Below are 22,045 nucleotides of genomic sequence, written 5' to 3'. Positions count from 1 at the left end.
CACATCATCAGAATCTAGGCCTAATAAAGTTGCACAGAGCAGTAAACAAGTGATAAGTCACTAGTATAAAGCTAATATCATACCTTAACTTCCATGATTTCCCAATCCTCATCTAACAGATTTGTGTGGTTTCAATATCTTGTCACATTTCCACCTTGTATATACTTAAGCCAATGATACATTTTGACAAATCTCATTACATTCTCTTTCTCTCTCTTATTAAATTTTTAGTGGCCAACTTGTTGGTTGCAAAAGGTCATAGCAATGGCCTTGAGAGCTTCAGCCACAGCAAGACCACCCATTTCATCACCACCTAGAACTTCTTCACCTACTAAAACAACACAAAAGCCACAAATTTTTAAGCCCAAAACTGTCTCTATATCTACAACAAACACACTTTCTTTGATTGCTCTTTTCACTGCTCCACTTGATGCTAAAGCTATTAGTCTACCCAAAGAACAAATTGTGTCATCCATCACTCAAGTTAGTAACTTTACTTGATAAATCATTTAGTTTCTTGAATTTATGTAAAGGGCTGTTGGGAAAATTAGTAACCAATATGATGATTTTGTTTTCTTGATTGCTTTTGCAGGTTGAAGATACAATTGGTCAAGTTCAAGAAGTTGGTTCTAGTGTTTTTGATGTTTTAGGCAAAGTTTTTGGAGTTGTGTCTGAAGCAGTGAAGCCGGGGATTGATGCAGCATTGCCCATCTTGCAGCAAGCTGGAGACCAGGCTGGAAAGTATGCTTTTCCTACAATTTCAGAAGCTTCTAAGAAAGCTCAAGAAGCAATAATGCAAAGCTCTGGATTTGATATGGAAACTGCTGCTAAGGTTTTTAATTTTCTTTCAATTCGGTATTTTTCATTAGGTTTCTGTTTTTTTCATATTTTCCTTTCAAATTTTATCAAGTTTGCTACATGGTATATTCTTACTGTTTTACAGAGTTGTACTCGCTGTATGGAGCTCTTATTTTGAAATGTCCCTATCATTATAGTAGAGACTACGAGTACAGCGGAAATCCCTTTTCTCTTTGTAGTAACAAGAAAATGAGTGTTTGAGCCTCAATGGAGGCGTGTGTGTTAGTATCAGGATTAGGGCCATGTAAAAATTCTGAATGTCTTTCAAGAACAACGTTGAGTTGTATTTTGACAGAATAATGTTCTTGACAAGTAAATTAGTTCAACAATTAGTGGGGAAACTCGTCAGGCAGGATGATATCAGCAAATGTTGATAAATTGATAAGCATGTTTATCGTCATTCGTAACACATTGTTGAATCATATATATAGGCTCACCATTGCTCTGACTTTATAAGGCAAATTTGCTGATTGTACTAAAGATCTATTTGAGCTTTTCCGGTCAAGATCTGTTGCATTAAACACACTGGAAAGGGATAAGCTGCCTTTAGTAGTTGGTAGAACAAATGTCAATACAGGATCAATTTATATATGCGTTGCAAAAGCTTGCACAACTGATTTATAGGATGGGATCTGCAATGAAAATAAAACTGATGGTACATTAATATTTTCTCCCTACTCCATGAGACAATGAAGTATGGATAAGGTCCACATATCTTTTTTCCTCTTCAAAGTGAGATGCATTTGATACATTTGGTTTAGTACAATTAATATCGTCACTGTACTATATAGAGTAGGTTAAGGTCTTTGTACAATACATGTTTCTTCTCAGTTCAGTTTTGTTTAGTATAAATCATATTGTAAACTTAATTCATACATAACATTAAGATATAGTCGAATCTGACAGCAGTAATTTGCAGGAAATTTGCTTCAAATGTAATTATAGTTTCACATGTTTAGACCATATAAAACACAGAATTCTAACTGTTTCCAGTTTGTAGACAGTTGCTGATGCAGCTCAACAGACTACAAAGGTGATAGAAGTTGCCAAGCCTATAGCATCATCAACTGCTGAAACCATCATTTCAACCGACCCTGTGGTACTTGCAGGGACTGGCGGAGCATTATTCCTTGCATATTTGCTACTTCCTCCTGTCTTATCTGTCATTTCCTTTAACTTTCGTGGATTCAAAGGTAAGCTTATACTCCATTTCTTTTACCATGATCAGAATCTCTTCATATTAGCAATAAAAAAGGATATGAATGTATCCTTAAAAAATATTAAGAACTAAAACAAAAAACATGTGCTCGGTATTAAATTACAGCTCATTGTAATCAATCACAAGGGTGTAGCTAGTGAAAGACTGAAAGTTATTTGAGTTTGCATAAACTGAAATTTGCCAAAAAAAAATTAATTCTTTATATATGTTGTGTATGTCGTACTTACTCTTGATATTAATCTTGCATTTTACTTTCTAGGCGGGCTCACTCCTGCTCAAACTCTTGATCTCATATCTACAAAGAATTACATTTTGATTGACATTAGATCAGAGAAGGACAAGGACAAGGCTGGCATTCCTCGTCTCCCTTCAAGTGCGAAGAACAAGATGATCTCAATCCCGTGAGTAACTTTAATTTTTCAACTATGTCCTTCTAGCCTTTTTTTATCTGATTTGAAGTGTTTATGTTTGATCGTATTGGGATCATTTAACATATTGAAATTTAAATTTTCCTTGACATGAAAATAGAAATCTAAAGTAGCACCAGTAAGATGCAATAATAAAGTCTAGTATGTACTTAAAATCTGATCTTACAACATGTTACCCAATGTGATGTTATATAGTTTCTAAACTGCAGTTCATTATCATGTTACAATCACCTAATCAGTTTATTTTTCTAATATTCAGTTTGGAAGAATTGCCTAGCAAAATTAGAGGCCTTGTCAGAGACTCTAAGAAGCTAGAAGCTGAATTAGCAGCTATCAAGGTTTCTTACCTCAAGAAAATAAGTAAAGGTTCCAACATTGTGATTCTGGGCACGTACGTCCTTTCTACACCTTCCTTTATCTTGTCATTTTTATATATCAATGCTTGATTCTTTATTAAGCTTTCTCTCTATGTATATATGTCCATAATTTTCAATATATAATATGTTTACTACATAATATTTGAAAAATTACAGGTACTCGGATTCAGCCAAAATAGTTGCTAAAGTACTAACAAGCCTGGGCTTCAAGAATTGCTGGATAGTGGCAGATGGTTTCTCCGGAAGCAAAGGGTGGTTGCAGAGTCGATTAGGAACAGATTCGTACAATCTATCTTTTGCACAGGTTCTATCACCATCTCGGATCATATCTGGATCGCGGTTTGGAACAACCAGTTCTACTAAGTTGCTCTCGGATTAAGAAATCTATCATAATGTCAACTATTAAGGTTTCAGAAAGTACATTCTTTATTTAGATTAGAGTCATGTTGTGATCCTGTCATGAAATTCTTTACCAAATGTTGAGAATGAGAAATACCATCCTCATCAGTGTTTCTATAATTTTGATTTATACCACTGTTGGTGAACTTCTTTTGTGAAAATGCAAAGTTTACCTTTAAATGGAACAGGGAATCAAGAATGGACTTTGTTTCAGGGGACATGTATTGTTTACAAAATCATAATTGTTAAACCTTCAGCACTTTCTTTCGATCTCCGTCAATATTAACTGTTTATGTTTGTTTATTCCCATAATGCGATCTAAGGAGATTAATTAACAATTTAAGTGACCAAATGATGTTAAAAGAATGGAAATATAACAACCCCTTAAAATTTAGAGTTCTACACCAGCTCTTCAAGACAAATCTAGCAGATTAAAACAAGGCTATAACAAGGACCGGTTCCACTTCAAACGTTTTATCCCATAAAAACACTTAAAGCAACCTCCGGGATACTTATTTTGACCTCCTAAAATGTAATAAAATAAGTAATTTCTAAAATATAGCAAATCAAAAGTTATTTTACTTTAACGGTATTCAGTATGTCGGTTCTCTATATCTTTTAAACTTTAAAGTAATACTTTATTAGTAATTTAAATAAGTAAAAATAAAGAAAAAAGAAAGTGTTAAAATAGACGAGAATATAGCTTGAAATGTAAGTGAGAGTTGACATGAAAGCTTTTGGAGATTGAATTTTGCTCGAGTTTTCTCTCTTTTAAAAATTAAAGGGATGTAGAGCACCAGTGTTGTTTTCCATTTAAAACCCTTATACTCTAATATAATTTGGGAAAGTATTATTTTGGTTTGTTTTGGTTATGCTTAATGATGACTGTCGATTTTTCTTAATCAAGCAATAAGAATCATTAGATCTAAATATTAAAGAGATTGTTATAACCAAATTTATGCCGATCTTGTCTACGGTTTGACGAATAGACTCTGGCCTGCAAAGGGAAAATGCGAGGGACGATCCCCGATTCACCGGAGAATAAGTTAATCGGTTTAAGTATGGGTAATTCAGGATACGAGATAGTACTAATATGAGTGTGTGTCCATGAGCAAAATGTCTCATTGGGTATATAACCTATACCAAGTTAATGTTTTCCTCCCGGAGTCCGGTCTGTTCCACTTAGAGGGGATAATGGATGTTGTGGGTAGGAGACTGTGTATTCTCCTTTACTGGGTTGTCCCCTATCTTTCTTCTTCGGCCGAACTCCCTTCGACCCACATAATACTCTCTTTTCTTCAGCCCAAACTCGAAACATGGGCCTAACACAGTGGGCCTCTAACATGTCCCTGGGTTTCGGCTGAGCCTCGGCCCACTAGATGTCTTTGGCGGAAAGCGTCGCTTGGGAGACTGTGCCTGCCTCCATGATGACAGTTGTCCAGATAAAGGCAACTAGTCAGCTTGAAACTAGGTGTACAAAGGTCGAGGAAGAGCTCGAGCGGGAGCAAAGAGCCCGGGGGTGTCCGAAGGTCAGGCTTCAGCCCTAGCTACAAACAAGCGGAATCTAGAGGAGGAGGTGGCCCATCTGAAGAAGCGTGTGGAACAACGGAACGCTCAGCTGAAAGCCACCAGGAAGATGCTCCGAAAGGAGAAGAAGACGCTGGGGCGAACAGAAGAACGTTATTTTCAGATGGGCTTTGACGAGGCTGTCATCAGGGCTTCCAACGGGGGTTGGGAATACAAGCTTATGCTTGACGTCGGCATGGAAGATCCTGTCGGCTGGACTGATGGCGACAGTCCCCCAGATGTTTCCTCCGATCCAGAAGAAGTTTTTTCAGAATAATTTAGTTAATCTTTAAGTTAATCATGAACTTGTTGCCTTCGGGCTGAATTACTTTCACCTTCGGGCTGGATTATTAATGTCTCCGGGCGAATTATAATATTTTATTTTTGATGCTTCTTCGTTCTCTTTAGCATCTTTAATATCGTCTTTATTTTCCTTATTTAACTTCTTCGACCTCAAATTGGGCCTTAGAAAATTTTTAAACTTTTTTACTTCTTGAACCTCTAATGGGGCCTTGGTAAAATTCTAAAAAAAAATTACTGCTTCGGCCTCAAATTGATTCTTACTAAAATTTTAGGACTTTTTACCTCTTCGGCTTCAAATTGGGCCTAGGTAAAATTTTAAAACTTTTTTACTGCTTCGGCCTCATATTGGGGCCTTAGTAAAATTCTAGCATTTTTACTTCTTCGGCCTCATATTGGGCCTTATTAAAATTTTAAAACTTTTTTACTTCTTCGGCCTCAAATTGGGCTTAGTAAAATTTTAACATTTTTACTTCATCGGCCTATATTGGGTCTTAGTAAAATTTGCCAACATAGTGCATGCCTTCAGATAAGTATTATATTGGCATGTTTATTGCCCTTATCTGAAGGTTGTAATTCAAGTTCCAAAATATATAACTAGGAATGTATAATTCATTGCTAAATAAAAATGGAAACTAGAAACATGTAACTTTCATCGGGAAATAGATGTTCACACAATTTTGTACATGTGTCTCATTTAGGGAATTCAAATTGCAATACAGAATTAAATGACAGAATTAAATGAACTGAAATGAGCTAACAGGGCTTCGTACGTCTTATTCAAAAAACTTTTGGAGCCTAGAAGCGTGCCAAGTGTTTTTGATAGGCTCCCCGGTCATGGTTTTCAGCTTATATGTCCCCGGCCTGACCACTTCGGCAACTGCATAAGGGCCTTCCCAATTGGGCTGAAGCTTGCCTTGTTTAGTTGGCACTGAGGTAGCTAGCTCCCGAAGTACTAAATCACCCACAAAAAAACTTTTTTTTACTCCTGAGTCATAGTATTGGGTAGCTTGTAGCTGGTATTTCAAATTTCTTTGATGGGCCACTTTCCTTTGTTATAGCCAAAATTTGGCATTGGATCAATGTGGGTCAAACACGGGTTAATTAGAGTCAAACTCGGCATTGTGTTTCTAAGAAGGGAAATAGGACGCGCCCGAGGTTAATGAGGACGCGTCCACCGTGGGTGAAATGTTTACTAGGGATGGTCTTTTAGCGAAGATGCTTGAAGTACGTGCCCAGAAGGGTAGGACGTGTTCTATTTATGTGGAATGTCATGAGAGGTGTTTTCTGGAGGAAAGATACAAGCTTCGTAAAGGTCATGACGCGCCCAGTGGCTTAGGACGCGTCCTATGCTTGGGGAATGCATTTTCAGGAGTGAGCTCAGGATAATGCATGCATGTGAGGAGCCAGGAAGGATTATTTTTACTAATGTATTTGTTGTAGGTACTCGTTGAAGAATTTCCTCCTGGAGACGGTCAAGGAGGGGGATGTCCGTGAAAAGCTAGAAGGCCTCTAAGGGTATGCCTGATGATTGAAGGCCTCCTCATGTATTCAACAGGTGTTTCGTTGGGGATGCAGGATTAACTTTAAAGTGTGCTTTGGGAACTCTGTTCTTGTATTCAACGGGTGTCCTTGTTGGAGAATTTTGGAGTCATCCTGCACTTTGCACCCAAGAGCTTGGGATCACATGTCCTGTTATTTGGTGGGTTATCCTCATTCGGGGGACAGGGACGCGTTCGGCATTTGGGGTGAACCGTGGCTATACATGCGTCTGTAAATTAAGGGAGATAGCTGTAGCACAGTGTTATCCTTGCGCAGGGAGTTGCGTTATCTGTGAAGTCCTACGATTACGGATGAGCCGTGGGCCTTCGCGGTTGAGCATCATAGTTGGACATTCCTAAAGCTAACGGAAGATGGATTCTGGATGGGCTTCTACCAGGCCTAGGAATAAGAAATCTAAGCCCATTAGATTTCTTGTTCCCCAAGAACTACGTCAGGCTTGATCCCTATATAAAGGTTACGTAGGCACATTGAGAGGGGTAAGAAGTTGAGAGCTGAAAACGAGCCACCACTTGCCCTAATCAATCTCAGCCACCAATTAACACACAACCACCACACACCGCTTGATTTTCAGGAGAGGAACCACCGTCATAGATCTTAATTCCGGCGAGAAACCTCAAACTTTGTTGTTACCAGATTCCTCTGTCAACAAATTGGCTCTAGAAGGGAGGATTCTGATTAAGATCATAATCTTAGAAGGAAAAGATGTCTTATAATCATGATGGAAGTTCTTATGATGGAAGTGATAGCAGGTCTGAAGGAGAGGGCGAGGGAGGCTACACTCGCCATGAACCCTACGTGCTCAAAAACATAGTGAATCCTCCGAGAGCTCCAGATGTGGGAGGAACACCTCCAGTTCTTATCAGCAGCGCTGATATCTTGGAGCAGTTGTATCGCATGTGAGATACTTTGAACAACTTTCACTCGAGGCTGAGCACGGTGGAGCGTCGAAAAATAAGGAGGGGTCTTCGTTTACCCCGCCGTGGCCACGCCTTGGGGAAAGCACCCGTGGTTGAGGGAGATGCCCAGGATACCCGTGGCCAGGCCAACGGAGGAAACCTGCGAATCACTCTGTGGTGCTTGGAATATTCTGATGATGTAGAGCCTATTGTGGAGCTTATCGATGAGGATACTGATGGAAGGAAGAGACCTCATCTTGGCAATCAGGTTGTACTACACCCACATAGGTCTGGGCGTATGATGGATGAGCGTCATCGCGCGGAAAATATTTAGAATCAAGATGAGGACAGAAGAGATTTTTCAACTTTAAATAGGAGGCTCAGCATAAGGTTGGAAGACGACGATTTAAGAATGTTGCTACTAGAATGGCAAAAGGAAAGAAATGATGAAGAAGCGAGGCCCCGTGATATCACGCGTGTGCCATCTATATATCCAAGGGATGATAGGGTGCGGCACCGCGAGCACGAGCATGCCCCTCCACGAGGAAGGTTTGGAAATTACGGTCGTGGCTATCAGAGGAATGGACGAGGAAGGATAAGATACCAACATTGAAGGGCGCCATATAATGGGAGACGTGAATGTGCACCCTCAACTGATGAAGCGTCTGGCGTTGTCCTTGTGGCTTCACACAGTGCTACAGGCAATAGATCCAGGATGCGTCCTCATGACCGGGATAGCATCTGAATTCAAGAAAGGTTGCAAAACAATAACGAAATACCAAAACACGGCCAGGAAGAACTCCGTGCACCAGGGGATGTTCAAAATCAAGATGGAAATATACCACAGCCGCAGCCTCAGGGCGAGAGGCGGCAAGATCCACCGGTGCACCCGGGGGGTAATCAAGGGGAACAACAACAAGTTGCGGAGCATCCCTAACAACTTAACATTCAAACCGTTCCTGGAGTATGAACATTTAATGTGAATGATCTTAAGAGGTTGCTCAACCATCTCGAAGGAGGTAGGGTAACAACAACTGCTCAAGCCCATCCCCTTTCTCTGCTGTTGTAAGGGAAGCGCAGCTGCCTGCGAGATACAAGGAACACAAGCAATGACTTGCGCTTTCAAGGAAACTCCGACCCCAATGGAATTCTTGGGACATTTCAATATTGAGATGAATGTATATCAGGTACCTGACTTAGCACGATGTCGTCTTTTGGCGGCTATCTTTAGAGAAGGTGCTCAACAGTGGTTCCAAAAAATTGGTCCAGGAGTTATCACATCTTGGGAACAGATGAAAACCTTGTTTCTGACTCAGTTCTAAGCTGCGGTGAAGTATACGCCGCCAGTTACCACACTGTCAATGTGAAACAGAATGAAGGGGAAAGCTTGACTTTATATTTCAAAAGGTTCAATGCAGAGTCTACCTTGGTGAGAGGCGCAACTGACGAAATACTGAAAATACTTCTTATAGTTGGTCTACGTGTGGGAACAGATTTCTGGAAACATTTACAAGAAAAAGACCCTGTGTCGTGGGCTGATGTACTTGCGAAGGCTGAATCCTTCAAAGCGATTGAGCAATCGCTTGCCGAGACAAAGAAGAGTGATAATACCCACAGTTCAAAGGGGCAAGCTAAGAGGAGGGATAGGTCCGCGAGTCCATATTATAGGCGGACTGCTCGGAGCCCTAATAGGGTGAATGTCGTGAACGTGCGGAGAGAGTGGAGTCCACCATCGAACTATGAAAAGAGGGTGAGCAATTACACTCCGCTGGCAACATCCATTGATGACATCTTTGAGGTAAATAAGGACAGAGGAATCTTCAAGAAACCCGACTGTTTGACTTCATGGCAGAGTAGAGACAAGAAAAAATATTGCGAGTACCATGAGTCTACTGGTCACGATACCCATGAATGTCGTCACCAAAAGGATGAGACTGAAGAGTTGATAAAAGCTGGATATCTGGAAGAATGGATTGACAAGGTGAAGCGACGCAGATGAAATGATGATAAGGAGAAAGATGAAAGGCACTCCCCATGGGCAGACATCGATGAAAAGCCAGTCGAAGTCAAGTTCCAAAGAGCTGAAAGTATTAGGGCAATTTTCGGTGGGCATCCATTTGTTGGAGATAGTAATCGTGCTCTGGAAAAAAAAGCTAGAGAGACACGACATCTACCTCTCATCAACATTCATAGCCTGGAAGATAGACCTCCAAAAATATTCAAAGGGGAATCTGCTGATATTACTTTCAGAGAAAGAGAGTCAAGATGGGTACGTCACCCTCATAATGACGCTTTGGTAATAACTATGCTCATTGGAACGATGAACGTGTATCGGGTCTTCTTGGATAACGGAAGCTCTGTTAACATCTTGTATTATAGCACGTACAAGAAATTAAGTTTCTCAGACACTGCCATGAATTTTGAAGATGTACACGTCTACGGCCTTACTGGAGAAGCGGTGAGAGTTATGGGTTCGATTAGACTTCCTGTCACGCTTGGGGAAGGAGTTCTATCTGTTACCCAGATGATAGACTTCAAAGTGCTGGATCAAGATTCTGTGCATAATGTGCTGGTGGGCAGGTCTTGGTTGCGAGCATTCAGGATGATAACCTCGATACATCATCTAATGATAAAGTTTCTAATTTCTAACGGAGTGGGAAGTATGAGGGAGTCGCAATACGAATCACGCGACTGTTGTCACAAGGCTGTTAAAGAATTTCGCAGGAGAAGGTATGAAGGAAAAGATCTTCCCTTTGAAGATGCGGCGGACATTCAGGTAAAACCGAATGGAGAAGTTCATGCCCATTATTTTGTGGAAGATCCAGAGGAAGAAGAAAATCATGTAACCAAGACTCCTACTTTTACACTGGGGAATGTCTCGAGGATTCGCAGTGTGGAGGAAGTCATGGTGAATCATGAAGAAGATATTGTGCAGAAGGAAGTTAATGGAGAAAAGTTGGAAGGGAGGAGTGAGATTTTACAGAGCCTGGAAAGTAACCCCAAGGTGGATGCTCCTCAAAGACAGGACGCGCCCTACATGTTTGCAGAGAATAATGCTCCTTCAATTGAGGATGCGTGCTCAGCACCTGCAATGCATAAAACTATGCCTTGTCCTGAGATGGATGCTTCCGTATGTAGGGACACGCCTTCAAATGAAAGAATGGAAGTCGAAGACCCCCGGGACTTTGATTTTGATCTGGACCCTAGGGTCCCTATGCCTGCTGAGAAAACGGGGTCGGCTGAGGACACAATATCTGTTCCAATTGATAAAGATATCCCATGCAAGATTTTGAAGGTGGGATCTCAGTTAAGTTATGAGATGAGAGAAAGGCTCACCTGTTTTTTGATTAAAAATCTTGACGTCTTTGCATGTAGTCATTCAGAAATGGTTGGGATCGACCCAGGGGTAATGTGTCATCGGTTGAACTTCTTCTCTAACTACACGGGAATACGAAAAAAGCGTCGCCCGGTGAGCGGAGAAAGGGCGATAGCATTGAAGGAGGAGGTAGATCGGCTGTTGAAAGTTGGGTTGATTAAGGAATCTTTCTACCCCGAATGGCTTGCGAATACGGTGCTTGTGAAAAAAACCAAATGGGAAGTGGAGAACGTGTGTCGATTTCACAGATCTTAATAAATCTTGTCTGAAGGATAACTTTCCGCTCCCACGAATTGATCAGATGGTCGACGCGACGGCAGGGCATGTCTTGTTAAGCTTCATGGATGCATACTCCTGTTATAATCAAATTCCTATGTACGGCCCTGATCAGGAACATACATCCTTCATTATTGATAGGGGGTTATATTGCTGTATAGGGATGCCATTTGGATTGAACAACGCGGGTGCGACCTACCAATAATTGGTGAATATGATGTTTAAGAATCAGATTAGAAGAACCATGGAGGTTTATATGGACGATATGTTGGTGAAATCGAAGGAGGCAAATGATCATATTGAGCACCTGATGGAGATATTTAACATTTTAAAGAGGTTTCGTATGAAGTTGAATCCATAGAAGTGTGTTTTCGGTGTTGAGTCAGGCAAGTTCCTTGGGTTCATTGTCAACCATAGGGGAATTGAAGCCAACCCTGCGAAGATTAAGGCACTGCTAGACATGAAGTCTCCCACGAGTGTAAAGCAGGTGCAAAGCTTAACCGGAAAAATCGCTGCGTTGAATCGATTTGTCTCTAAATCATCCGACAGATGTAAGGAATTCTTTAAGGCGATTAAGGTGGCAGGGAAAGACTTTATGTGGACACGAGAATGTGAGGAAGCTTTAAGGAGGATTAAATAGCAATTGGGGAATCCTCCATATTGTCAAAACCATTGGATTGAGAGTCTCTAAACCTATACCTTACAGTTTCGGGGTATTCAATCAGCGCAGTATTGGTGAGAGAAGAGAATGCGCAATATTCGCCAATGTATTATATGAGTAAACGGCTGCACGATACTGAGACTCGTTACACCAGCATGGAAAAGTTGGTTTATGCCTTAATTCTTGAATCAAGGAAATTACGTCTGTACTTTCAAGCATAGAGAATTGAAGTTCGTACAACATATCCTCTATGAAAAGTCCTTCACAAGCCAGAATTTTCGAGAAGAATGTTGAAATGGGCTGTGGAGTTGGGTCAGTTTGACTTGGAGTATATGCCCCGCACAACGATCAAAGGGCTAGCTGATTTCTTGTTAGAATTTGATTATGAGGTTGATGATAGGGCTTTGGTGGTGTCGCATCCATATCATAATAAGGAGTTCTTAGAAGAGTTTCTACACCCATGGTGGATTTTACATGTGGATGGAGCATTTAACAATGGAGGAGCAGGCGCGGGCATAGTACTTTTATCTCCGGAGGGCCATCATCTGATAAGTGAAATTCACTTCAAATTCTGTGCGACAAAAAAAGATGCGGAATGTGAAGTATTGATCAATGGCCTAATGATCACTTTGGAAATGGGAGTGCGGAACCTAATTGCAAAGAGTGACTCAGAGCTGGTGGTAAACCAGGTAAATGGGGGGTTTCAAGCTCGAGAACCGCGAACGGAATTGTACTTGAGGTGCACCCAGCGCCTGATTGGGAAGTTCAAAGAAGTTAGGCTGGAATGTGTACCGTGTGAAAAGAACAACAACACAGATGCTCTGGCAAAAATGGGATCCCAGCAGGAGGCTGTGTTGTTGGGATCTATACCCTTAAAAATCTAGGAGATTCCTAGTATCCCAGAGGTATAGGTGATGCAAATAGATGAGGCTCCCAAGGAAACATGGATGACGCCCATTCTTGCTTATATTTACAAGGGAGCACTTCCCGAGGATAGGTTCAAGGCTAGACGATTCTGATACCAAGCTGCAAGGTATGTGGTATATAATGAAGTTTTGTATAAAAGGAGATTTAATCAACCGCTGCTCAGATGTATCGATAAAGAAGAGGGAAATTACATCTTAAGAGAGGTACATGAAGGAATTTGTGGTAATCACTCGGGGGGTAACTCGTTGGTGATGAAAGTTTTACGCCAAGGTTATTATTGGCCTATGATGAAGGAGGATGCCGCGAATTTTGTTAGAGCATGCGATCGCTTCCAACACTTTGCGAACTCATCTATGCCAGCGACGCTCTTAACGCCTATGGTGAGCCCATGGCCATTTTCCATTTGAGGGGTTGATCTTATTGGAGAATTACCTAAGGCTAAAGGAGATGTCAAGTATGCAGTGGTTGCGACTGATTACTTCACTAAGTGGGCAGAAGCTATGCGGCTGGTGACTCTCACCGCAAAAAAAAATCAAAGACTTTGTCTTCAACTCCATTTTGTGCAGATTTGGAATCCCTTACAAACTTGTTTCTGATAACGGAAAACAGTTTGATAGTAAGGAGTTGCGAAAGTTGTGTGAGGATTTGAAGATTAAAAAGGAATTTGTAGTGGTTTATCATCCTTAGAGTAATGGACAAACAGAGGCTGTAAATAAAATAATAAAGCATACCCTCAAAACTAAACTGGAGGAGCGCAAAGGGAATTGGCCCGGGGAACTCCCAAAAGTATTATGGTCCTACAACACTACACCAAAATCTACTACGGGAGAATCTCCATTTATGTTCACTTATGGGTACGAAGCTATGGTTCCTGTGGAGGTTAGCTCAGGATCGCTTCGCAGAGATCGTTACACGGAGGAAGATGCAGAAGTTAACCAAAGGCTTCATTTTGACCTTTTGGAAGAAACCAGGGAAAACTCCCAGCTAAGGCTCGCGGCATACCAACAGCGTGCTGCACGGTACTACAACAAGAAGGTAAAGGGACAACTATTGAAGGTAGGAGATCTGGTGCTCAGGAAGGTGATGCCAAACACAAAGAATCCCCATCACAGAATGTTTGGAGCTAATTGGGAAGGACCATACAAGATAAAAGCAATCTTATGGAAGGGGACTTATCACCTTTAAGACTTGAAAGGGAAGTTAGTTCCGCGAGCATGGAATGCGGAGCATCTCCGAAAGTATTATCAGTAAGGCGCGGCTTTGGCCCCTTACATATTATGTTTACTTTTACAGTTATATACATAGGGATGTGCCCGAGTCATAGACTAAAAGCAATAAAATTCCTCCTAGCCTAGGGGGTAGTCCATGTTCTACATACCCTAGAACTAGTTGAAGGATCGTATTTTCTAATAAATTCCCCACAGAGCATAGTAGCTATGGGACTGGTGCACTTTTGACACTAGAGCGCATTATTAATAAAGACTTTAAAAAAATTGCCAATGGCTGTTTGCTTGTTTGTTTGCTTGTTTGTTTGCTTGCTTGTTTGTTTGCTTGGTTGTATGACACGTCCTCATAAAAAGACACGTCTTTAGAATAAAATTATGAAAAGATTTAAATAGAAAGTGTGATGACGCGTCTCCATCAAGGGTGCGCCCTGATAATGTAGTCCTTTGTTTACAATGGCAGGAACACGACTTGTAAAGGGGAAACTAAAGGAAACTCAGGTGAAACTGAAATTAGGACGCGTTTTGAGCGAAGGACGCGCCCATCATATAACTTATCAAATAAAATTCTAAAATATAAAGCAAACATGTGTATAATCTTGGTTGATGCTCCTGTTGGTAGGACGCGCCCTCTTATAGCAAGGCTCCAATTTTAGCAGTTCATGAAATAAGATGGAAAGTGAGGACGCGTTCACTATCTAATTCCCAATAAAAAGGCACGGGTGATGTAATTTATTTTTCAGATAAAATGATGACACGTCCTGGTTTAGGACGCGTCTAGACTGATGTCAATCACTATATTACTTCGGGTTATTTCGAAATGCTTGTCCTCTAACTATATTACTTCCTTTGATGGGCCACTTCCCTTTGTTATAGCCAAAATTTGGCATTGGATCAATGCGGGTCAAACACGGGTTAATTAGAGTCAAACTTGGCATTGTGTTTTTAAGGAGGGAAATAGGACACGCTCGAGGTCAATGAGGACGCATCCACTGTGGGTGAAATGTTTACTAGGGATGGTCTTTTAGCGAAGAAGCTTGAAGTACGCGCCCAAAAGGGTAGGTCGTGTTCTATTTGTGTTGAATGTCATGAAAGGTGTTTGCTGGAGGAAAGATACAAGCTTCGTAAAGGTCAGGACGCGCCTAGTGGCTTAGGACGCGTCCTATGCTTGGGAAATGGATTTTCATGAGTGAGCTCAGGACAATGCATGCATGTAAGGAGCCAAGAAGGATTATTTTTACTAATGTATTTGTTTTAGGTACTCATTGATGCATTCCCTCATTGAGACGGTGAAGGAGGGGGATGTCCGTGAAAAGCTAGAAGGCCTCTAGGGGTATGCCTGATGATTAAAGGCCTCCTCATGTATTCAACGGATGTCCTCGTTGGGGATGCGGGGTTAACTTTGGTGTGTGCTTGGGGAACTCTATTCTTGTATTCAACGGGTGTCCTCGTTGGAGAACTTTGGAGTCATCCTGCACTTTGCACCCAAGAGCTTGGGATCACCTGTCTTGTTATCTAGTGGGTTATCCTCATTCGGGGGACAGGGACGCGTCCGGCATTTGGGGTGAACCGTGGCTATACCTGCGTCCGTAAATCAAGGGAGATAGTTATAACCGAGTGTTATCCTTGCGCATGGAGATGCATTATCCGTGAAGTCCTACGATTACGGACGAGCCTTGGGCCTTCGCGGTTGGGACTCATTGTTGGACATTCCTATAGCTAGCGAAAGATGAATGATGGACTTCTACCGGACCTAGAAATAAGAAGTCTAAGCCCATTAAATTTCTTGTTCCCCAAGAACTACGCCAGGCTTGATCCCTATATAAAGGGTACGTAGGCACATTGAGAGGGGTAAGAAGTTGAAAGCTGAAAATGAGCCACTTTCCCTAATCAATCTCAGCCACCAATTAACACACAACCACCACACACCGTTTGATTTTCCGACGAGGAACCACCGTCATAGATCTTAATTCCGGTGAGAAACCTCAAACTTTGTTATTACCAGATTCCTCCGTCAACACCCTTTCTTCTTCGAGGAGGTCTATGTTGGCTCACAGACCGACCTCGTTGTTTTGGATTTCAAAAACTTATGTTCTATAGGACTCTAGGCCCACTTCAATTGGCAGGAGAGCATCTATCCCGTAGCCTAGTCTGAAAGGAGTTTATCCTGTGGACGACCTTGGTGTTGTTCGATATCCACAAGACCCAAGGTAGCTCTTTGGCCCAAAGGCCTTTCGCCTCAATCAATCTTTTTTTAATGTTGTCAAAAATAATCTTGTTCGCAGCTTCAATGGAACTATTGCCTTGGGGGTCATCCACAGAGCTAAACTTCTGCTGAATTCCGAAATGGTGTAAGAAGGTTCGAAACTTATTTCTGATGAACTGAGTGCCGTTATCGGACACACATACTGGGAATTCCAAATCGTAGTATGACCATCTCCAACATGAACTTCTTTGCCGCCTCCTCGGTTGTAGTGGACAAAGGACGAGCTTTCACCCACTTAGTCATATAATCGATGGCAAATATGCAGTACTTCGCCTGTTTGTTACTAGTCGGCAGGATTCCCACAATTTCTACCGCCCACATGGCAAATGGGATGGGGCTCAGGACTGAAGTCATCTCCTCCGAGGGTTGCTTCGGAATTGGGCTGAACAGCTGACATTTCCTGCATTTCTTGGCGTATTGGTGTACATCAGCCCTCAGGGTCGGCTGTTCGCACTAAAACACACGCGAAAATACACGCAAGCGCACGTTATCACAAGTAGTATAAGATTTAAGTCGATTTCGTTCCCACAGAGACTGGTTTAGGTTAAGTTTAGATTATGCACTTATGCAACAATGTATGATTATCGTTCACAGTTAAGACAAGTAACAAGTTTGAGTTGATTAACTACTAAAGAGATTATACTAGCATGCATTAACTAAGAGATTAAAAGTGATTTACTTATATGATAATAAAACATGGGATTCTAACTTCATTAAATACTTCATTGAAAGTTTATGTCTTTATCAATAATATACGACGGTGATGATAACTAATCAGATAACACAAAAGTAGTATACGCTATCTTTCGATATACGTACACCCTACTACTAACCATCCACAATCAAGATATAAGTTAAGTAGACACCAATTATGCTTAGACCATATATGTCTATAGAATTTGAAAACATAATGGTTGAAGAGCAAATTATCTATTGTGATTACATAGGGTGTGTAAGATGGTTAAAATTACACTACGAATTATACATGTCAATTCATACATAAACCTATGCTAGAATGGCAAGTTCTAAACCTCTATATTCACTTTCGCTTCAATAGAGATTAACAAACAATCTTAGATATTAGCTACGCATTAAAGACGAATAAGCACAACCAAACTAGGAAATCATAAATCACCACACACTACAGATTTAGAACAATCAACTATTGAAATCCATAAATAAATCCGCCAGAACCCCATGACAACGATTAGTTCATAATCGAACGCTTCGTTACCATGGTTCCAATGAAAATATGATAGTAATTAAGTCCAGAATATTACGAGATAATATATAAGTACTAAGGTTTAGAACAAAACAAAAACAAGCATCCAAAGTATCGACTAAATCAAAGAATACACAAGAATAAATTAGGTCTTCTTCTCCGTAGCCGTCTTGTGCTCTCTAGGTCTTTGTTATGCTCTTCCTGGCTTCCTTCTTGTTAAAAACGTTTTTCTTTCATTATATATAGGCTCCTGGCAGGCCTGGACGTTTCAAATCTTCAAAACAGAGTAGAATCAGGATTCTACAAAAATAACCCGGCGCGGCCGCCCCGCTTCCAGCGCGGGCTCGATGTCTTCAATTTTCAACTGGCGCGGCCGCCCCGCTTGAATAATTTGAACTACTAATACGAGACTATTAAATATTAATAATTTGAACTGCTAATGTAAAGTACTATGAGTGAGAGGACTAATAATTTAGTAGGGAAAAATGTACAAGTAAATTATGAAAATTGTGACAAATTTTGAAAAATTGGACTACATAAGAATAAAAAAAGATTAATTATTATAAATGCCAAATCCAATTATACAATAAAACCATTTGTAATTTCTATAAATTTATAATATTCAACTAACGTTTGATTGATAGAGTGATATCACTCAGATGAAATCCAAAGTATAATTGTACCAAAGTCAAAAATATTTGAGTATATCAAATGAAAAATCTAATTGTACAATGATATCATTTGAAATATCCCATACTAAAATAATACACCATAATGGTATCACATGGATGAAGTTCAAAGTACAATGGTATAATTTGGAAGTCAAAAAGATTGAATGGTACCAAATGAAAAAGCTAATTGTACAATGGTACAATACCATTTGGAATCTCCCGTACTAAAATAATGCAAAACCGTTTCAAGGTTCGAATCCCACATGTAACAAATATTTATATCATTATTTATACATTAATCAAGTTCACAAGTTCGAATCCGCCAACAACAAACACGCTTATATTATTATTTATACATATCGAAGTTTTCAAGTTCAAATTCCTCCGGCAACAACCATTTATATTATTATTTATATTTATAAGGATACAAATAAGCTTTCAACTTCGAACTCTACTAACAAAAAATATTTATCTTATTGTTTATAAGCATACTAATAAAGCTAATGGTTCAAATCCCATCAATCATATTATTTTTTTGTGCTATTTAATTTTAACTACAATTATACATATTCAAACTAAAATTCTCATAATAAGTCTATAATTATATATTAATTAAATTTTAATATTGTGTTAGTTATATTAATTTTTAATCAAATTATAAACTAATATAAAATATTAAATATCAAATTAAACCCGCAAGTTCAAATCCCACCCCTCACAAATATTTATATTATTATTTCTAAACATACTAATAAGGATAATGGTTCAAATCACGTAAATCATATATTATTTTTGAAAATTTATCAAAAATATAACTTCTTATAAAATTATTTATGATTTTACCAACTCCTTAAAAGATTCGTGAAAATACTATTTTACTCTGAAAATATTTGCAAAAATACGATACATTGCAATTTGGTTAAAATTGTATAACTGTTTTAGGTTGCTTTCTGAGTTGCATTTTATGGTGCATTTTAGGTTGCACATATGATTCCAATTTACAGAACATATTTTTGCAATTTTTTTATTAATTCTAGTTGCAAACGTGGTTGCAAAAATGGTTGCACGTATTTTTGCAAATATTTTTAAAAAGTGAGTGATAGTATTTTCACAAAAAAATTGTAAAACTTGGATATTTATGAAAAAATCCCTATACTTTTTGTGCTATTTTATTTTAACTAGAATTATACACATTCAAATTAAATAATAAATCTATAATTTTATATTAATTAATTTTATCATATTGTATTAGTTATATTAATTTTTAATAAAATTATAAATAATATGAAATGTAAAATATACAATATAAAATATTAAAGTAAATCCGTGCATCGCATTATTTGTAAAGTTAGGTAAATTATAATAAACAAGAATATGGTATAATTTGATACTCTTTTTTTTGTTTGATTTAGTTATCCCAATCATGACAAACCATGTAAGATTTAAATACTAAAATATTACTTGGTTTCTAACTGAGCCAACAACAAACAATTATGTTATTTTTTATATCTTACCGAAGTCAGCAGGCCGAATCCCGTTAATAATAAATATTTATACTATAATTTAATCATACAAACAAGCTACCAAGTTTGAATTTACATGAGGCTTTTCATGGAAAGTCATATTTATTTTTGATTAATTCTTATTTTATTATTTAGTATGAGTTATTTTTGTATATTATGATGCATTAAAATTTTAAAATATTGATGATATATGTCTATCGTGTATTCTACGAAAAGGTTGTAATAATTCAAGTGAATATTTGAATGCACAAACTCTTGCATTAAATAGTTCCATGAATGCATTAATCTTATTTAACAATTCTATTTTTTTTGCCAGAATTTAACAATTATATTAAGATAAAAGGAAATAATAAAAAGTAAAAATGTTCTTTTATTTTTAAAAGAAAGGAATTTTTTTACTAAACCTTCTATTAGTTTTGTTTAATTTTTTTTACTTGATTTTAAGTAAATTTTCATAGAATTTTGAAGGAAACATCAAGTTGACAATGTCTACTCTTTTTAATAATATACTAACTTGGATAACATTAATCCAAAGATACCAAATCTCTTGATAACAAAGTTAACAATACTTAAATAAATGTATATTTTCATTTTTGATTATACATACTATAATAAGTAATTTTAGTTAAAAAAAATATTCAATTTTCCTATCGTTTTCGACATATATAAAAGTAATGTATGTAATTTTATTTTATAAATATCAAAAAATAAAAGGACATCAAATACATAAAAATACAAAATAAAACCAAGTTGGTCCATACTTGACACTAGTATAAGTTTGGTAAAGTTAGGTAAAGAAGGGTGTGCATTGTAATGCTCTTATACACAAATATGCTTGTAATTAAATTTCTCTTACTTTTTATAATTTAAAGTTACACTAATATATCAATAATAAATATTGTTATATATATATAGGGCTACTCTAATAAAAACCAATTTAGAATAGAAACTGAAAACCAAATAAATTTTAAAAAAATATTAATTCGAAATATAACACATATGGTATGCAAATCGATCGTTGAGAGATGTAGAAAAATAGAGTGAAATCGGATTTTAAGAAACAATTACGGTTTGACGGGAAAAATCAAATCAAAAACGGAGGAGAAAAGATGAAATTGGGTGTGGGAGGGTGCAGAGTAGTTGGGTGGGGTGATTTAGGGAGACCATTAGATTAGGTAGATCTAATGGCTTAGATTGATTCCTACGTCTATTTTAATATTAGTTTGTATTTGATCATTCCATATAATATTGTTATTAGGAATACTGTCCAATATTGTCAAATAAATTGAATGAAATAATTAATTTACTTTACAAGAGAAAATATTATTAGGAATATTTCAATTAAATAAGTTAATCTCTTGAAAAAGGTTATTTAATGGAAAAAATGGCACGACTTTAGTGTGGACTTTTGGCAATTTGATTCATATGAAAATTTAGTGTTTATATTTATAATTTAGGTATACGATATATAAGTAAATAAGTAAATGAATTTAAAAGTATAAGATCGAAATTTAGTGTCTGCTTTGTATTTTTTTCAGAGTATACGTCTAAATATTAAATATATGCCATAAAAAATATTATAATTAAATATTAATATTTATAATAAATATATGCATATTTATTTTTAAAATAATACTTGATTTTATTATATTTTATTATATAAATATGATCTAAAATGTACATTTAATATATTTTGTAAATTTTTACCAAAAGTATTTATATTTTTATTTATATATATTAATATTGAATTTAACATGAAAAACAAATGGAATAAAATTGCACAAAAATGGAAGTACACGAATTCTAATAAGTCAATTTTTATATTTGATCTTAGTGCACGGAATGCGAAAATACACGAATCTTAGTGCACGGAATGCGAAAATACACGAAAGCAAAGTATATAACACCCACAATTTACCAAGTCTTGTATTCTTCTAAATTTTTGAAGGGGATTATCGAGGATTCAAAATTTTTTAAAAGAAAAAACTAGCATAGACTGTTACAACTATTTTTTTTAACTAGGTAATATAATAAAAAAAATGTTATTTTCAGATCAAGTTTAAGCATGAAAAAACTAAATTGCCATTATCTTATATTTTCGTTTATTGTTATTGTGTATGGGGTACAGATTTTTCGTTTCAAGCTTATTTGCTCTAAAAACAAAAAAAATGGCAAATTACAGTTTTGTCTTTTGGAGGGTACTGATTTTTTTAAAATATGACAATTTAAAAGCCTTTGGGCCCACATTTATCCTCCCAAACCAAATTACTACTCGTATATCCAAGAAAAAAAAT

At 37.8% G+C, this 22,045-nt stretch overlaps 4 protein-coding genes across 4 annotated transcripts; all 4 read left to right on the top strand.

Annotated features, from left to right (window-relative positions):
* The first annotated feature begins 118 nt into the window (after positions 1–118).
* LOC141712133 (calcium sensing receptor, chloroplastic) lies at positions 119–3,494 on the top strand. The gene is made up of 6 exons (XM_074514949.1): positions 119–483; positions 593–832; positions 1,859–2,051; positions 2,337–2,478; positions 2,765–2,896; positions 3,039–3,494. The coding sequence occupies exons 1-6, from the start codon at positions 265–267 to the stop codon at positions 3,259–3,261; spliced, it is 1,149 nt and encodes a 382-aa protein (XP_074371050.1). The 5' UTR covers positions 119–264; the 3' UTR covers positions 3,262–3,494.
* Positions 3,495–11,502: 8,008 nt separating this feature from the next.
* Positions 11,503–11,898, top strand: LOC141714114 (uncharacterized). Its single transcript, XM_074517652.1, has 2 exons — positions 11,503–11,594; positions 11,676–11,898. Exons 1-2 carry the CDS (start codon positions 11,503–11,505, stop codon positions 11,896–11,898), a joined length of 315 nt encoding a protein of 104 aa, XP_074373753.1.
* A 308-nt stretch (positions 11,899–12,206) lies between these two features.
* LOC141714113 (uncharacterized) lies at positions 12,207–12,803 on the top strand. Its single transcript, XM_074517651.1, has one exon. It carries the CDS (start codon positions 12,207–12,209, stop codon positions 12,801–12,803), a length of 597 nt encoding a protein of 198 aa, XP_074373752.1.
* A 907-nt stretch (positions 12,804–13,710) lies between these two features.
* Positions 13,711–14,031, top strand: LOC141714112 (uncharacterized). The gene has a single exon (XM_074517650.1). The coding sequence runs from the start codon at positions 13,711–13,713 to the stop codon at positions 14,029–14,031; it is 321 nt and encodes a 106-aa protein (XP_074373751.1).
* Positions 14,032–22,045: the final 8,014 nt, after the last annotated feature.

The sequence above is a fragment of the Apium graveolens genome, chromosome 3 (genome assembly GCF_009905375.1).
Source record: "Apium graveolens cultivar Ventura chromosome 3, ASM990537v1, whole genome shotgun sequence".
Classification (NCBI taxonomy): Eukaryota; Viridiplantae; Streptophyta; class Magnoliopsida; order Apiales; family Apiaceae; genus Apium; species Apium graveolens.
This window is presented reverse-complemented; position numbering and strand designations above follow the sequence as displayed.

Excerpts from the sequence above, each read along its gene's own strand:
- LOC141712133 (XM_074514949.1), top strand. The coding sequence starts at position 265 with ATGGCCTTGAGAGCTTCAGCCACAGCAAGACCACCCATTTCATCACCA. Across the intron at positions 833-1,858 it reads ATATGGAAACTGCTGCTAAG|ACAGTTGCTGATGCAGCTCA; the intron begins GTTTTTAATTTT and ends TCCAGTTTGTAG. Across the intron at positions 2,897-3,038 it reads AACATTGTGATTCTGGGCAC|GTACTCGGATTCAGCCAAAA; the intron begins GTACGTCCTTTC and ends GAAAAATTACAG.
- LOC141714114 (XM_074517652.1), top strand. The coding sequence starts at position 11,503 with ATGGAGGTTTATATGGACGATATGTTGGTGAAATCGAAGGAGGCAAAT. Across the intron at positions 11,595-11,675 it reads ATATTTAACATTTTAAAGAG|GGGAATTGAAGCCAACCCTG; the intron begins GTTTCGTATGAA and ends TGTCAACCATAG.
- LOC141714113 (XM_074517651.1), top strand. The coding sequence starts at position 12,207 with ATGTTGAAATGGGCTGTGGAGTTGGGTCAGTTTGACTTGGAGTATATG.
- LOC141714112 (XM_074517650.1), top strand. The coding sequence starts at position 13,711 with ATGGTTCCTGTGGAGGTTAGCTCAGGATCGCTTCGCAGAGATCGTTAC.